Source organism: Notolabrus celidotus, chromosome 10 (assembly GCF_009762535.1).
Source record: "Notolabrus celidotus isolate fNotCel1 chromosome 10, fNotCel1.pri, whole genome shotgun sequence".
Taxonomy (NCBI): domain Eukaryota; kingdom Metazoa; phylum Chordata; class Actinopteri; order Labriformes; family Labridae; genus Notolabrus; species Notolabrus celidotus.
In genome coordinates, this window is record NC_048281.1 from 32,187,039 (window position 1) to 32,202,859 (window position 15,821).

At 41.2% G+C, this 15,821-nt stretch overlaps 1 protein-coding gene across 1 annotated transcript in view; it reads right to left on the minus strand.

The window, feature by feature from the left end:
• cryl1 (crystallin, lambda 1) overlaps window positions 1-15,821 on the minus strand; it is a 36,698-nt gene that overhangs the window by 14,626 nt on the left and 6,251 nt on the right. The window contains exons 4-6 of the mRNA XM_034693777.1: window positions 13,332-13,493; window positions 13,027-13,122; window positions 12,672-12,770 (exon numbers count right to left, since the gene is read on the minus strand). Of these exons, the coding sequence (XP_034549668.1) occupies window positions 12,672-12,770; window positions 13,027-13,122; window positions 13,332-13,493 (357 nt within the window). The remainder of the gene's footprint in view (window positions 1-12,671; window positions 12,771-13,026; window positions 13,123-13,331; window positions 13,494-15,821) is intronic.

The following is a 15,821-nucleotide window of genomic DNA, read 5'->3' on the forward strand; positions in this document are numbered from 1 at the left end:
ATGGCTACTGGAACCTATTTAAAGAAAGACATGCTTCACCTCCAACTTTTTTCTGCAGTTCCATCAATGTTGATTGGTTTTCAGGACTTGTGACTTGACTTGAATTCAAGCACTGATGACTCCGACTTGTACTGGTACACTAAGAGTTCGGACTGATTGAATCATCACCTTAAAACCTCCTGACACGAGAATTGAAGTGTTAGAAACTGCAGTTCCTCGAGTGTCCACTTGAGGCTGACTCCAGAAGTACTGGAAACCACATACACACCAATTCAAAGAAGACGATCTTTACAGCAGAAATAAACATGTTTACAGCCTGGTACAAAAAAAGAGTGTAGTCTGAATAGCTCATTTCTCTATCAGCACACACTGTACGGGGTCTTCCAATGAGAGGCACAGCTGATTGCAGGAACACTGTAGCTGTTGGCTAAGAGGCTCAAAGCCCGCCTCTTTACGTCACAATCACTCGACAGCAGCCTCAAAACAGCGCTTCAGAAACAGATGGGTGACGTCACGGATACTACATCCATATTTTATACAGTCTATGATCGGCACACACTGTACAGGGGGTGAATTTTTTCAAAACACGGCAGTTTCAAAGATATTAAGATTAAGAGTCTTCCAATGAGAGGCACAGCTGACTTGATTGACAGGCGGGAACACTGTAGCTGTTAACGTGGAGGCTCAAAGCCCGCCTCTTTCCCACACACTCGCTCCACAGACGTTAGCTTGAGTTCGGTTGAGTTCAGCATTTCCAATATGGCTCCCACTGATGATCAGCTTCAAAACAACATTTCAGAAACAGATGGGTGACGTCACAAATGCTACATGCATTAGTTGCACAGTCTATGGTTATTTTCCATTCCTGTTGGTTACAATCGACAGCAGTCTAAACTAGAAGCATGCCTCTGGGGACAAACGCAGACGGCGTCACTCAGAAACTGTTTTACAACTCAGAAATCTTTAGGTGTGTGTCAGCCTCGACTGCATTATGAATCCCTTTGTTGTATGATGAGACTGAACAGCAGTAAAAAGGGGACTGACAATGTAGAGCTGTTAAATGCTTCAGAGTGGGTGTAAGGGACAGAAACTACCTGAGAGATCAATTTAATGTGACTGTAATGTGAATGAATAACACAAACAGGATCTATGGAATGAAATTTGATTTTCTTTTTGTTTGTTGTATTTTTCTCTTTTTTGGAATTAAGATGACTAATTATTTGAAACACAGAATGCACTGATGTATTTAGACCCTTGCACACCCAATAAAATGACATTAAAAAACAGCTCTACATTTGAACACAGAGGGCTGTACATCATGTGTCTTAGAACATACAGGAGCTGCTTAGTCACACTTATATTGTTCTTGATTGTAATATTACTCAAGCATCAGAGATTGTTGTGGTAAATATTACACAACACATATTGACAGATTTTGTGTGGTAAACTGTAATGTCATGTTTGGGGCCGGAGCCAAAGCGGTGGCAGAAAGCTGGCAGTAGCTGCTTATCAGAAAGTTACGCACATACTGGACGCCTTCCAGGATTATTTTGTTTGATGTCAGCGGCTTATAAGGAGTCTTAAAGGGAAAAGTTACTGTTAACTAACTGGAAATTAAATATTCTTAAATTTTGAGATATGTTTTTATCGTATTGGCACAATAAGACATTTATACATTCAACGAAAGGGATCCAGCCGGCTTCCATGTTTTTCTGCAACCACTATGAGTGTGCATCTGCTGTGATGTAATCGTGACGTCTACTCCAAATTGGTTTGTACAACAAAGAATAAAGAAGCTCTCCATGTGTTTTGTAACATTGACTTAAAGAAACTTGAAGAAATTCAACCAAATCTGCCAAGTACACACCTCACAGTGTTATAAAATCCACATGTGGAGAAAAGAAGCGTTGCATGCATGTGTTAAAATCGAAGGTGTGGGGCACTGGTGGCCTAGCGGTCTAATCGCCCCATGTACAGACTAAGGCTACAGTCCTGGTTGCAGGGGTCGCTGGTTCGATTCCCTACCGGTCAACCATTTCCTGCATGTCTTCCCGCACTCTCTACTCCCCACATTTCCTGTCTCTCTTCAGCTGTCCTACATAATAAAAGCAAAAACCCCAAAAATATAACTTTAAAATCGAAGGTGTGGATGAAGACCCCTGCTGATGTGCACAGTAGACCCCGTGCACTGCATGAAGCCTCGGCACAGAGCTTGGACTTCAAATTTAAGTCTTGCTGACTCGACTGACGTTTGTCCAGTTTGCTTAACAATAATTTTAAAGCCAACAATCCAAAGTTTTCATTTTGCACTGTACTGAATTCTGTTGTATCATACTCTGCCCCTCTCTCCATCTGCATTGTTCACCAATTTATTCCTCACACATGAGGAAGCATTGAGGTCACACTTTGCTCAGCAGTTTATCTAGTTCACTTGCTCACGGCTCAGGCGTCGGAAATATTTCAAAGTTCCTTTCTCTCTCTCTCCGGAGTAACGTCTTAGTCACCTAACATGACGAAATTAAAGCCAGGCCCACATACTGAGGCTGCTTTAGAGTTCAGGAATTACCTGTTGATCTACATGAGCAGCTGTCAAAAGTCATAAAGGTAATTCCTGTTGGACAGGTCTGCCCTTGTTTTTGAAATAGTGTAAGTAAACCTCAAAATGAAGCTCAAATATTCACTTACTTTAAAAGACAGTCTTCCCCTAAAATAAAAACCCTTTCCCGCTTCTCTCCATAAAAAACATGTCAGGTTATTCTAAACAACCAAGCAGATTTATGATGCCTGCAAAGGATATTATTACAGATGTTCATGGACCATTTCCAAAGAAGAAATCTTGACTTGTCAAAGCGGAAAAGGTACAGGTCTAATAACTGTAATTAATCATGGCTCTGTTCCAGTTAATGTCATAACAGCAGCTCAGCCATGAAATAAACGAGCAGCTTGTAAAGCCCTGCTGAACTAAAGTACAGGCTTGTGCTCAGATGTTTGATTTGCTTATTCATCTTTAACTCTAGTTTTGGAGTTCAGATGTTGTTAGTTCAGGTAGTAATGTTGGGAAAGCTTTAAACCCTTAAAAATAGCTGCAGGAAATATCACCAAATTTACAAAATGGGCTGGGAGAGTAAATATGCAAGAAGAAAAACCTCATATTTGATTCTTAAAGGTGACATATCACGCTTTTTTCATCAATATATATTGGTCTAAGAGGTCCCCAAAACATGTCTTTAAAGTTTATGCTCAAAAAACACTTTGAAATCAGATTTTGGTCTGCCTGAAAAGCCCTCTTCTTCAGTCCTCCTCAGAACACTCTGTTTTCCCTCTGACCACGCCCCCTCAGGAAGTGGGTGTGGCCTCGGCTCTCCAGCATGTTGATCTAATGTTTACATGTTGGCTGAATATACACGGCTGCTCAGAGATCGCGTTACTTCAACCCTCTGAATCTGATCCAGAATCTGATCCTGACGGAGAGGCGCCTGCAGCAGGACCTTTCTGAAGGATTGGTCACAGATTTAGTGTTTCTTGTTGTTTTATTTATCAGTATGTAGACGTGTGTCTTGGTACACAGCTACCAACATGTAGCTATGTGGCTATGCTAACTAGCGCTAGCACTTATCCATGATAAATAAAAATCATCCACTAGATCTTCAAATCTGCAGACGTGGGGAGTAAAACCGACCTCTACCAGAAAGGCAGCAGGACCTTTCTGAAGGATTGGTCACAGATTCTGTGTTTCTTGTTGTTTTATTTGTCAGTATGTCGACGTGTGTCTTGGTACACAGCTACAGCTACGACATGTAGCTATGTGGCTATGCTAATTAGCGCTAGCACTTATCCATGATAAATAAAAATCATCCACTAGATCTTCAAATCTGCAGACGTGGGGAGTAAAACCGACCTTTGTGTTTATTAAGACAGCCTACAACTAGCATGCCTCCCTCCTAAGCTCCTTGTTAGCACACATTTGTGCAGGTAAGGAAAAACGGAGGAGGGGTTGAGTTGTATTTTATACAGTCTATGGGCTGAACAAGCTCCGAGCTCTGACTCCGTGACAGACCGGATATTGTTGTTACGTAACAAAAACACGGAAGTCTGAAACGGCTCGTTTCACACACATTTACAGAAAGATGGAGAAATCAGAACAGGGGCAGAATGGATTTTTTTCATTCTCGGGGGGTTTGTAGACAGGGACACATATTTCAGGTAGAGAACCATTAAAAAGTCCATTTTGCATGATATGTCACCTTTAATGTACCTGCATGACTGGAGTTTCAAGGGTTGTTGTTTTTATCCAACAAAATGATAAATGGTTACCCAAAAAGTCAAAAGGTCATCTGCAAAACGAATGATTTCTACCCTTTTTTAGATGCACTTGGCTGTGTACAACCCCAGCAAGACATCAGACCCACTCAAGTAGTTCTTCCTCCAAACATGCCACACATACAATATCTATTCTTACTTTCATTGGTCCCCTTCAGACTCTAATTTTCATGTCTATGTCACCTGAAGCCGTTTGGAGGACGCTGCATGAGGAGCTCATTCCACGCTAAACTCCGACACTTTAACAGCCATGTGGCATTTTTGTCAGCGAGGACCTACGGCCGCCCTCGGGGTTAATTCTCCTCGACAGGAGCCTCTCAAATGAGGGATCCACACATGATATGGAATGTCATGCTGATATGAGTCTGAGCTTCCACAGGCTGATGTGAAGACACAAATATCGCACAGTGGACGCGTGAAAGTCGTGTTACAGCCTTCACAGCGTGGACGGAGATGTCTGATTTGTTTCCTTGAAAACCTAGAGGCCAAGAGCAAAAGTTACTCCTAGCCTCCTTTTTGTCATGTTCTGCAATTTGTAATAACACAATATCTGTGCCTTAATGGAAAGGTTAATCCAATTAAGCCCCTTTGCCCTCCTGATAGGTTACCTAATCTACTGCATGGCATTCAGTGGCCACCACAACCTAGATAGCATCGCCACATTCAACTTTCAACAAACTTAAGCTCTGTTTATGTGAGCTAGGAGAGACAACACTCAAACTACTGACTCTACCAATGCACTAACAAGGGCCTCCAGCTGACTGCAGCCGTCTTAGCTCACCACTGAACCAAGAAGCTCCTCTTGAAACTCAAAATCACAGTCGCTTGAGGAGCAAGAGCAAATTCCCAAACTCTTAAAAAGTCAAGACTGTGACAAACCCAGGACATTTGTTCGAAGTGATTCCCCTCAAGTCTTTACACTCAGCATTTTTCCTCTCTCCTTGTCCAGCTGAGAAATGCATCCAACAGAGATATTCAACAGATATGTCTTTATAAACTGTCTTCTTTGAGAGTTGATACAAAAGTTTTAGATTCTCCTCTCACATGGAAAACAAAACTTACTTCAGAAACTTTGGGAACAATTTGTTGGGGTCTATTTTGCCGTTATTTGACAGGACAGCAAAGAGAGAGAGAGAAACCGTGGGGAGAAAAGAGATGCAGAGGTGTGCATCAAAGGGTCAAATCTATGACCAGTGCACTAAACTGCACCCTAACAATGTAGATGTAAACAGACAGACATTTATAACAGTCTGTGCTGCAAAGTAATTGATTTTTACGCAGAAATGCATACATGAAAATCATCTACGGAGGCCCTTTTAATGCCACACATCTCAACCAGGTGCATGACTAATAACATTAAAAGTGGCTCAACTCCATGAAGTGTACCAGAAAGTCATGTGTGAGCATGCTCAATGCTCTGGAACCGTCTCAGCTAACCAGGATATATGCATGAGTGATGTCACTGCTTGGACCAAGTCAAATCTGATGCTGTGTAATAAGTTTAAGGTCCTGGAACTGGCCTACAGCTGTGTCATACTCAGAGCCATGGTACTACCATGATTGCTAAGTAGTTAACACTTCTGGCAGAAGTCATGTGTATTGCAGGGTTGTTGTTTTGCATTGGACTCTAAATATGTAAGACTTCATATCGGATGAAAAACTTAAGGAAGCCTGGTCGACTCTCACTTGGTGTAACTGACTAAAAGTACAAGTGTAATCTCCCTCTGCTCTCTGTGGTCATGTACATTATCATGTGAATGTCACGTGTAAGCCCAGTTGTCATTAGTTGGAGTTTCACTGGAAGACACCTTGACAAAGAGCGCAAACCTAACCTAAACCTACCTAAAACCTTAAAGAAGAGATATTCAGTGGAAATGATCCCCTGAGGATGTGTAATTAGATAATCCAGTTTAGCAGCTGGTTCTGCCAGTCAAACTTTGGTTGAAATAATCTGCCACTCAGTGTGTGAGATAATCAGAGAGACGTCTATTTACATATCATGGTATTAATGCCACTTTGATTGATTTCAGTTGGAGATGTAAATATGGATTGTCACCAAAAGACTGTAGAAAGCAGTAGAGCCACAGAAGATCTGCTGGTTGCTCTAACATGCTGATGAGCAGTGTTGGCTCAGAAATAAACTTTGAAATAATTTTGTTGTTTTGGCACCAGTAGATTTAAAACTTTGCTAGTTTTAGGCTTGCACATTATGTCTTATTCAATACTTGCTCAAAGAATAATAATGTTTTGATTGTACAGTTTAGAGTCCTTAAGTATCAGAGAGTACGTTCATCATCCTTCTTCTCTGATGAAAAACAATTCAGGAACATAAACCAGGATAAGAGGAGAGCTTAGATGCCCCACGATGAGGTTTTATGATAGACAACACAAGCCCTCCACAAAAGTGAAGCCAAAACATTTAGAGCTCACCCAGCACATGGTTTAAAAAAAAAATCAGTATTCATATAAAATGAATTCTTCACAAACATGCTATCCATCTATAAGTTAGTTAATATCATGCTAATTTGTGCACAAGTGTTTATTTTCCTGAGAAGTCTCGTTTTAATTATTCGTTGGAAGCATGATGCATGACTTTGCAGATACGTTAGCGGCATTATATTGGCTTCACTGTTTAACATGGAGGGAGGTGGAGGTGTGTCGTCCATATTTTCCTACAGTCAACAGGTTTTACATCTTGATAGTGTTCAAATTAAACGTGCAACACGTGAAACAAACAAAAGTATCATCTTCAAAAACACAATGATTTAACACCACCTATTAAATGAAGCGTTAACTGATACTTCAAACATAAAAGCTGTTTGAACACACCTTCAATCAACGATATAATTCCAGATTAACTGAGTTACTCAAGAAATGAAGGGAGTGTATTGTACCAGCGAAGAGGAGGAAACAATACATCTGTACAAGTAAATAAACAAGAACAGGCATGTAATGTTGTGTAATGAAATCAAACAAATCAAAGGGTACTGCACGTGACAAACCATCCCTACTATTACTTAACATGAGTAACATTTCCCTTCGTGTATTTCTCCTCAGTTAGTGCTGGGGGGAATTCTATCCCACAGTGTATATAATCCTTCGACTGTAACGTCACATGAGAAACTCAGAACTGATTTCTGGGGTTTGTAATGCCGTAACGTTACGAGGAACTCCGTCATTCCTCATTTCTAGAAGGAAATGAGATTATTACAGATGTTTATTGTCCTGCAAGAGTAACAAAGTCTGCAGCCTGTGTTTTCAAAAAGGGTCTGAAATGACGCTCAGTAAGACGTCAGTGAAAGTGTTAAATATGCTAATTTGATGTATCTACAGCAATTGAAAAACTCTGACTTCTGAAGATATATTCGATGCTGTTATCATTCTTACTGTGTGGAGGTCTGGGATGACCCCTTCAAAAGCACCCTACAGCCAGTATGCATTTTACTAAGAAGAGCAATAAGCACCTTGAACACAAACACCCTGTTTGTAAAATAACAGGTGTTTAAGTTTATAGACCTCAGAGACTTCAACACAGCCCACATTATGAATAAAGTAAGACTTGATTTACTTCTAATATCTGGCTGCAGACTCCTCTTGTAGTGTGTTGGGTGTTGGGGGCAGCTAGGGGCCTGGTGGTAGAGTAGGTAGTATCAGTGTTGTCACTACCTGGAGCTTGCATGTACGGAGCCTGGATCCGTTGAACTTGGCGATGCTGTCTGTGTTGGGTTATTAAATTGGGGTGTTCTACTAGATATGATGGACAGTAGGAGTTAGCATGCTCTGGGACACTGGAGCTAACTGTTTAGCCTCTACGATTTCTCCTAGGCCTAACTAAAGGTAAAATCAGTGCAGGGAGGAGCCCACTTGATGACCCCAGTGATGAGCTGGCTCTCGCTGCCTATCTGTCCTTTCTATCTCAGGCTTTGGGGGACATCAGGAGCCATGGGGTAGCCTACTTCACTTATCATTAAAGGACACAGTGGGGTGGGTTTCTTCACTGAGCGCTCATCAAGTTAGTGTTCACAGATTTGCCTTTGTTTAAGCCAAAGATTTGATTTAGTAAGAGTCAGTAAATGTTTGTATTTCTGGTGATAGGATATTCCAGATCCGTGTCCGGTCCGTCTCTGATCCGTCACAGCACCAGATCTGATAGGTTTCTATTCTAGTCAATGTGTTAACTTCCACTGGATCCACTAAGTTGCATTCCGGCTGCATCTCTGATCCGGCAGGTCAGAGTCCTCCGGATCAGATATGCAAGACTTCTATTTGTACCGGATGCCGGAGCACGACGCATCAATCTCAATAGAGCAGATGGAGCGGGACAGGAAGTCAGGTTTCACCAAAACAAAACGAAAACATCCGGTTAATTTTCAGAATAAAACACTCTGTGTTATCACCAGATCGTATTTCACTTAACTACAACAACAAACCGTCATGATGAGCGGAGCCAGGCCTGGAGTCAACAGGTCAGAGGTTTTCAGAGGACCAGAAAGACAACATGGATGAGGAGAGGAGGAGGAGAATCCTTGATTCAGTAATGAATGCGTGAAAACCTCGGTCACAGGACTCCAGCTGTCCGGCGGTCCTGCTCTGTGCTGCGTTCTGAAAACCGAAACCAGTGAGTGTTGACGGACGAGAGCACGGAGCCGGACCGCAGCGGATCGGAGATGGACCGGACATGGATCTAGTGGAAGTCCCGTGTTAATCTGAGAGAGAAGACTTGGCTGGCTTATGCTTTGCTGGTTTAGTCTCTACAGCACCTCTTGATCTGGAGTCACTTTGAATCAGTTGATTGACCCGTTCTGGTGCAATGCCTTTCACGCACTTCAAAATAGGCGTCTCTCGAATCTGTCAAAACTTAATAAATGATTCTTCTGTTGAATTTTGCAAAGGTGCCATTTGATTGTCTTCTGATCTGGTGTTTGTTTGTATAGTGAGGACACAGGTTTCACTGATTGTGTTGCCTGATCCAAGACGGTTACACAATAAGAGGTGTGCACGTTATAATTTGTTATCATGTGCATTGTTAATTCCTGCGCTATCCCTAACCCTAACCTGCAGGTGATGAACATCCTTTTATTGGATATTGAATTTAAGGCGGAGGACTCTGTTGTGTTTCTCATGTTTGCTTTGAGACAAAATTCAAACATGACTCTCTGCCTGTGACAACAAGACAAATTCATCAGAGGCAAATATGCATCGGTAAGTTCAGAGGGGCGACCTCCTCTGTTGAAATAACTGATCATGTGTTAAGTGTCACACCCATGTAGGTGCAGTCAAGAAGTCAGGTTGTGGTTTATAAAGTGATGCATGTTTTATTTTGTTGCTACCTGCAGTTGTCTTTCCTTCTGGTTGTTTCCAGATGACATGGAAGCATAATAATAAAATGCAGCAAATATAAAGACAAAAAAGCAACAGCAGTGTTTATAAGAGTTCAGCTCAGGTTACGACTGTCATCACGTTCATCGTCCTTTATTATCATACTGGGCATTTCTTCCATGAGTGATCATATAATGGAGCCTGTCATCAGAGGCTAAAGCTCATTTACCCTCATTGTGTTCCTTTTTGGAAGGAAAGCGTGGAGATTATAGAAGAGGTGAGCCGACAAGGGGCTTCCTCTTCTCTGCCCGCTTCTATTACAAACCCATCAGCAGCCCCACACAGACGCACAAAGCAGCACTGAGTCAGAGGAGCTCCTGTTCGGGAAGAAAAACAAACTTGCTCTCTTGTGAGTCTAACATTATGAAGACAGGGTTATATAACCGGGACAGGGTTGTAATGAGGATTCAGAATGTTTTTAATACTTATTTAGTGCTAAAATATGGAAAATCTCAAACCCTTCAGCATGAGGTCTGCTGCAAAATGCAGGATTAGACTTCCCTCAGTTTAAAAGAGTCGATAATTGTGGTCCAAAACTTGTTCATATCCAATAGCCTGCCATAGGACTACAGATGTACATAACCTTTCTTGTTGTGCAATGCTTACATCCTGATTTTGTGCATGGTGCTTTGGAAAAGGAGACTATGCATGTGAAGTTGCTGCTCCTAAACTTAGGGGCTGTCTCCTGCTGGAATTAAGAGTTGTGGATGCTGTGGATGTTTTTTAAAAGATGTTTAGACTTGTGTATGTTGAATCTGTCTACATCTGCTTTTATTTAATTTGTCAGTCTTTGATATCTTATTTTAATCTCTGATTTGTCTTCTATTGTGAAGCACTGGTGACATCTGCTCTTCTTCTTTGCACCTCGTGACAATTAACAAGCAAGCATGTAAATAAACAAATGAATAAAAAGCAAAATATCAAATCTACAACCAGAAAAGGGATCGTATTTTTTTCAATGGCTTGGAAAGACTGTATAAAAATGGACGAAGTATCTGTGACGTCACCCATCTGTTTCTGAAGCCCTATTTTAATAATAATAATAATAATAATAATAATAATGCATTTTATTTATAGGCGCCTTTCTTGGCACTCAAGGTCACCTTACAACATTAAAAACAAACAGAGTTTAAATAACAAACAGTAAATAAAACACAATTTAAAAAGTTTGAAGTGAATGGACAGAGGAGCTGTGGTCAGATGGAGTAAGCCAGTTTAAACAGATGGGTTTTGAGTTTGGATTTAAAATGTGGGAGTGAGTCAGTATTACGGAGGTCAGGTGGGAGAGAGTTCCAGAGCTGGGGAGCAGAGCGGCTGAAGGCTCTGCTCCCCATGGTAACAAGGTGAGCAGGGGGGACAGTGAGGTGGATGGAAGAGGAGGATCTGAGGGTGCGGACGGGTGTGGCAGTATGGAGAGGGTCAGAGAGATATGGAGGGGCGAGGTTGTGTATGGATTTGAAGGTGAGGAGAAGTATTTTGTAGTTGATCCGGTGTGTGATGGGGAGCCAGTGGAGCTGTCACAGGATGGGTGTGATGTGGTGGATGGAGGCGGTGCGTGTGATGATACGGGCGGCTGAATTTTGAACCAGTTGAAGTTTATGGAGGGTTTTTGAAGCAAATTGCCGGCGGCTGCCATATTGGAAATGCTGAACACAACCTAACTTCGTCCGAGCTAGTGGGAGGTAAAGAGGCGGGCCTTAAGCTTTTCCGCTGTCAATCAAGTGAGCCACGCCCTTATTTGGGCAAAACTCGTAAGTTTAATATCTTCAAAAATACCAAGTCATGAAAAAAATCTACCCCCATACAGTGTGTGCCGATAGAGATATGAGCTATTCAGACCTAAACTGTTTTTTGAACCAGGCTGTAAACATGTTTATTTCTGCTCTAAAGATCGTCTTCTTTGAATGGGTGTGTATGTGGTTTCCTGTGTTTCTGCAAAGGACATTTTCAGTGATGATCAAGCTGGTATGACAGTCTAAATTTAGTTCCTAAATAGTCTAATATGTTCCTCTCAGTAGAAGACATTGAAAGATGAGCAGTCTATGGCTACCCATAAAATCATCTCTTACATGCTTCAAAATGATAGAAAATTGATTATAGAATAATGCAACCACAGATATAAAGCACTTTATTAGTGCAACCAAGTAACAATGATGGCCAACTCTAATCTCAGTTTTCTCTTTTCTCAAAAAATTTAAAATTAGCTCAGAAAAAAACAAAGGAATCTTGATCTGCCTCACTGAAATAAATAAATAATAATAATAATAATCAGAGGATCAGTGCATAAATTGACCTAAATAGAACTGAATGACAAAATTGGCCACAAATGTTGAATGGGGATGTGTTTTTTTTTTAACCTTGTCAGGTTGCACGCAGTCATGTTGGAATAATTTTCAAGGACATTTTACTTTTTCTTCCATTTTCCAGGTGTTTTCCAGTACTGGAAAACTGGTCAACTGCAGTTGCAGTTTTTAGCACTTCTGCATGGGCTACATATTTTAAGACCGGAGGTTGCTGCTTGGGAAAGACTGAGGAGAGGACATGCTCCAGATGGTAGCAGGTTGGGAGTCAAATCAGTGGCCGCACCCTGACAACCCTACAGTGTCAGGGTGCAATTTACTTTCCTTCTCCTTTTCTCTTCACCTCCAACATGTTCAGTCTATTCTCCTCTTCTATGTCGTTCATATTTAGAATAGAAGGCTTACAACGACAACAGACAATCTCACCTAAGCTTCTTGTAGGAGATCGGTCTTGCTTGTAAAAAGTGCCAGCAGATAAAGTCCATTACAGCCCGGTGCAGCAGTGGTATGGTTTTAGAGAGGTTACAAACCGAAAGCGAAAAGCTAACTGAAGTCTCATTTCCCCTGATACAAGCACTCTTGTATCAGGGGAAATGAGTGTGAGAATATGCCAAAGTAACCCTCCTAGTTCACTTTAGGACAGAAACCCAGTAATCCTCCCCAGACACTGACCTGGACCAGCCTCCAGGACTCGGCGATAATGGCCGCCTGCACTCTGTTTAGAGCGAAGCCATCAATCTCCTTCCTTAGACGGACGGGCGCCTGGCCAACCTGGACAAAGAGGAATCAGTAGTGTCAGGAGGACTGTGATAACTTGTGGAAGGTTTCACTTGTGAGGTATTAACCCTCTAGGTTTTTTCCATGTCAGTGTTTTCCAATTAATCCATGCATGTTACAAAATTCTCGCAGGGACTTGAAAGGATTTGCAAACTGCTGAGGTTTGTCACCAGAGTGTGGTAATACAGGTGTACCAGGAACTAGTGATGCAATGCCAGATCAGATAGACCTGTTACTGGAAGATTTTTACCTTGGTCATAAGGGCATGGGTGGTGTCCATAACGGTCGATGTAGTCTCTGGGTGAGGTACCAGCTCCACCAGTTTGACATAGTAGGGTGGGTTTACCTGGTGAGCACAGGAAAATTACACATCATGAAGTGGGCACCTCAGAGAAACAGCTGATCTGTCTCAAAGCCTGTTATGTCATCAGAGTTATTTTCCATCATAGGACTTCTGAGATGCTACTTAAGCCTCCAAATACAACATTAATTCACACTTCCTTTATCTAGTTTGTAATTTATGAAGGTAAAACTGTGACTTTGAAGCAGACTAACCGGGTGGGAGACGATGCAGCGACTCTTGTTCTGCACTTTAGAGAAGACGTTGCTCGGCACCAGACAGGAAGTGGAGCTGCTCAGGACGACGTCTTTTCCAACGAGACGCTCGATGTCCTGGAAGACGCTCTGCTTCACCTCCAGCTGCTCGAAGACGCACTCCTGGAAAACACACACAGATAGAAAAGGTGTTAAAACAAACAGAAGTATCCACACAGACGATCATGATCGTGAAATAATTCAGAGGAATGTTACAAGTCTCAAATCTAACTGTCATATCAGCTGATTTTGACATTACAATAGACCAAAAAAGACAACAGACAAACAGGAAGTATATTCATCTCTCCCCTCGTTTGTTATGTTGTATTGTGTTTAAATGTGTCTGATTGTGTGTTTGTCTCCAGGAACAGTAGCTGATAGTTGTGCTAATGGGGATCAAAAGAAGGACAGGAAGAAAGAAGGAAGGAGGGAAAGAGAGAGATAATACAGGAAAGAAAGAAAGAATAGGAAAGAACAAAGAAGGAAAGAAAGAAAGAAGAAAAGAATGGAGGACAGAAAGGAGGAAAGAAGAAAGAGAGACAGAGGAAAGAAAAAAGAGGGAAAGAGAGAAAATAGTCAGAATGAAGGAAAGAATTGAAGAAAGAAGGAAGGAAAGGAAGAAGGTAAGAAAAAGAGCAAAGAAGGAAAGAAAAAAAAGAAAAAGGAGAGAAAGAAAGATCAACAGAATGAAGGTTAGAAAGAATGAAGGAAAGAAAGAGAAGGAAGAAAGAGAAGGAAGAAGGAAATACATAAATAAATAAATAAGTAAATAAATAAATAAGAAGAATAAAGGAAAGAGAAGAACCTTCACACCTGAGGTGCTGGTTTCTTGGTAAATTACTGTTTTAACATACTTCTAAAAATGAACTCAGAGGAAATAAAACCAAACCTTTCAGAGATCTTTATTTAGAGAAGAGATAAAAACCTCTTTATAATTCAGGAGGATTTATTTTTCAGTGTTGCACATTTAGTTAAAAAAAATTAAAGTTTGAAATGTTGTTTATCATAACTCCTTCTCAAAACGGTCTGACATGTTGAGGGAAAATTGTTACATTATTCTTGGCATGTGGTTTCTGTGAATGACAGCTCACTATCAGTCATGTGTGTACCCTCACGTATCACACTGTATTAAACTTCTCAACCTGGCTATTAAAGACGTCATAAAACAAGGATGTAATCTCGGTGAGGTCAGTTAAACAATGGTTTTCACCATGACACAAACGCTGACTCAACCTGGTCAGCCTAGGAACAGGTACAGGTGGAGTTGAGGCGAGTCTTGGTAGCAGCTACAACAACATGCCAAACCGGCAGCCTGTCACGCCTCTTGATATGCAAATATACGTGTGACTCTTTAATAGCCAAAAAAACAAAATCAGTTTTGATACCAGGCTGTCAACATGTTTACTAAAGCTGAGTGTAAATGGAGCTTCCAGGGCTTTTGGAGCCATCCTCTAGTGGACAATCAAGGAACTGCAGTTTCCCCCTCCTGCCTGTTAGCATCACTTTCTCTGAACTGATTGAACTTTTGACTTTGTACACTTTGTATTGTCTCATTCAACAGCCAAGACACACATTCGACTCATGACACCAGATGATAGGCTCTTCTTTAGCGAGCGTGGAGCTTCAGCTGACAGATGATTTTTTTCTCACATGAAGCTGCTGAGGAGAACTTTGATTTTAGTCAAAGCCGTACATCTTAACTTGTTGAACCTTTGCACATGTGCAGTGCAACAAAAATGTCAACCTGCTTTCTCCTAGCAGTCAAACGTATCACTTATTGAGGAACTTCGGCCTGAAAAATGTAAACATCAAAACAAAAATGACTGAAATTGATAAATCCTCAGTCGGCAACTTTGCAGCAGCAATTTCAGGCATAAATAAAAGCATATTAGAACAGTCAAACTTGTCACTGACTGTGGTTTCTCTTGTACATCATAAAGAGGCATCACTATGAATTTCAGTCTGTGTTAAAAATTCCTCACAGGAGCTTTAATAGAAACTGGATTCGACCAGTTTGGGTTTGTATTGTCTGCCTTGTGCCGTGACAGTGCCTGAAAGGAGTGGCTGCTAAAAGCTATAGCTCTGTGTTAAAATGCTTTTATAATGGCATTCACCTGGAGAGTGCAACAACTGGCTGAGCAAGCAGCATACCTGCCTAATGCATGCTTGATAACGTGATGCTCCTATCATTAACAATGAGAGTACGTAAGAGGCTTTTGTTCCACTGAAACACAACAGACATCATTTTCTACTCTGATCATTTTATTTCATTAAGTCTACATTTTTATTAGCTTTAAAAGTTTAATGTATTGAAAAAGATAAATTAAAGATATCTGGCTGATCACGTCTCCTCTTTTTCTCCTAAAAACTGAACAGTTCTCTGACTTCAGCTCTGTCTTGAAAATGAAGTGAGGAATGTAAAAAGCAGTTTCCTCCCTTCATAAAAATACC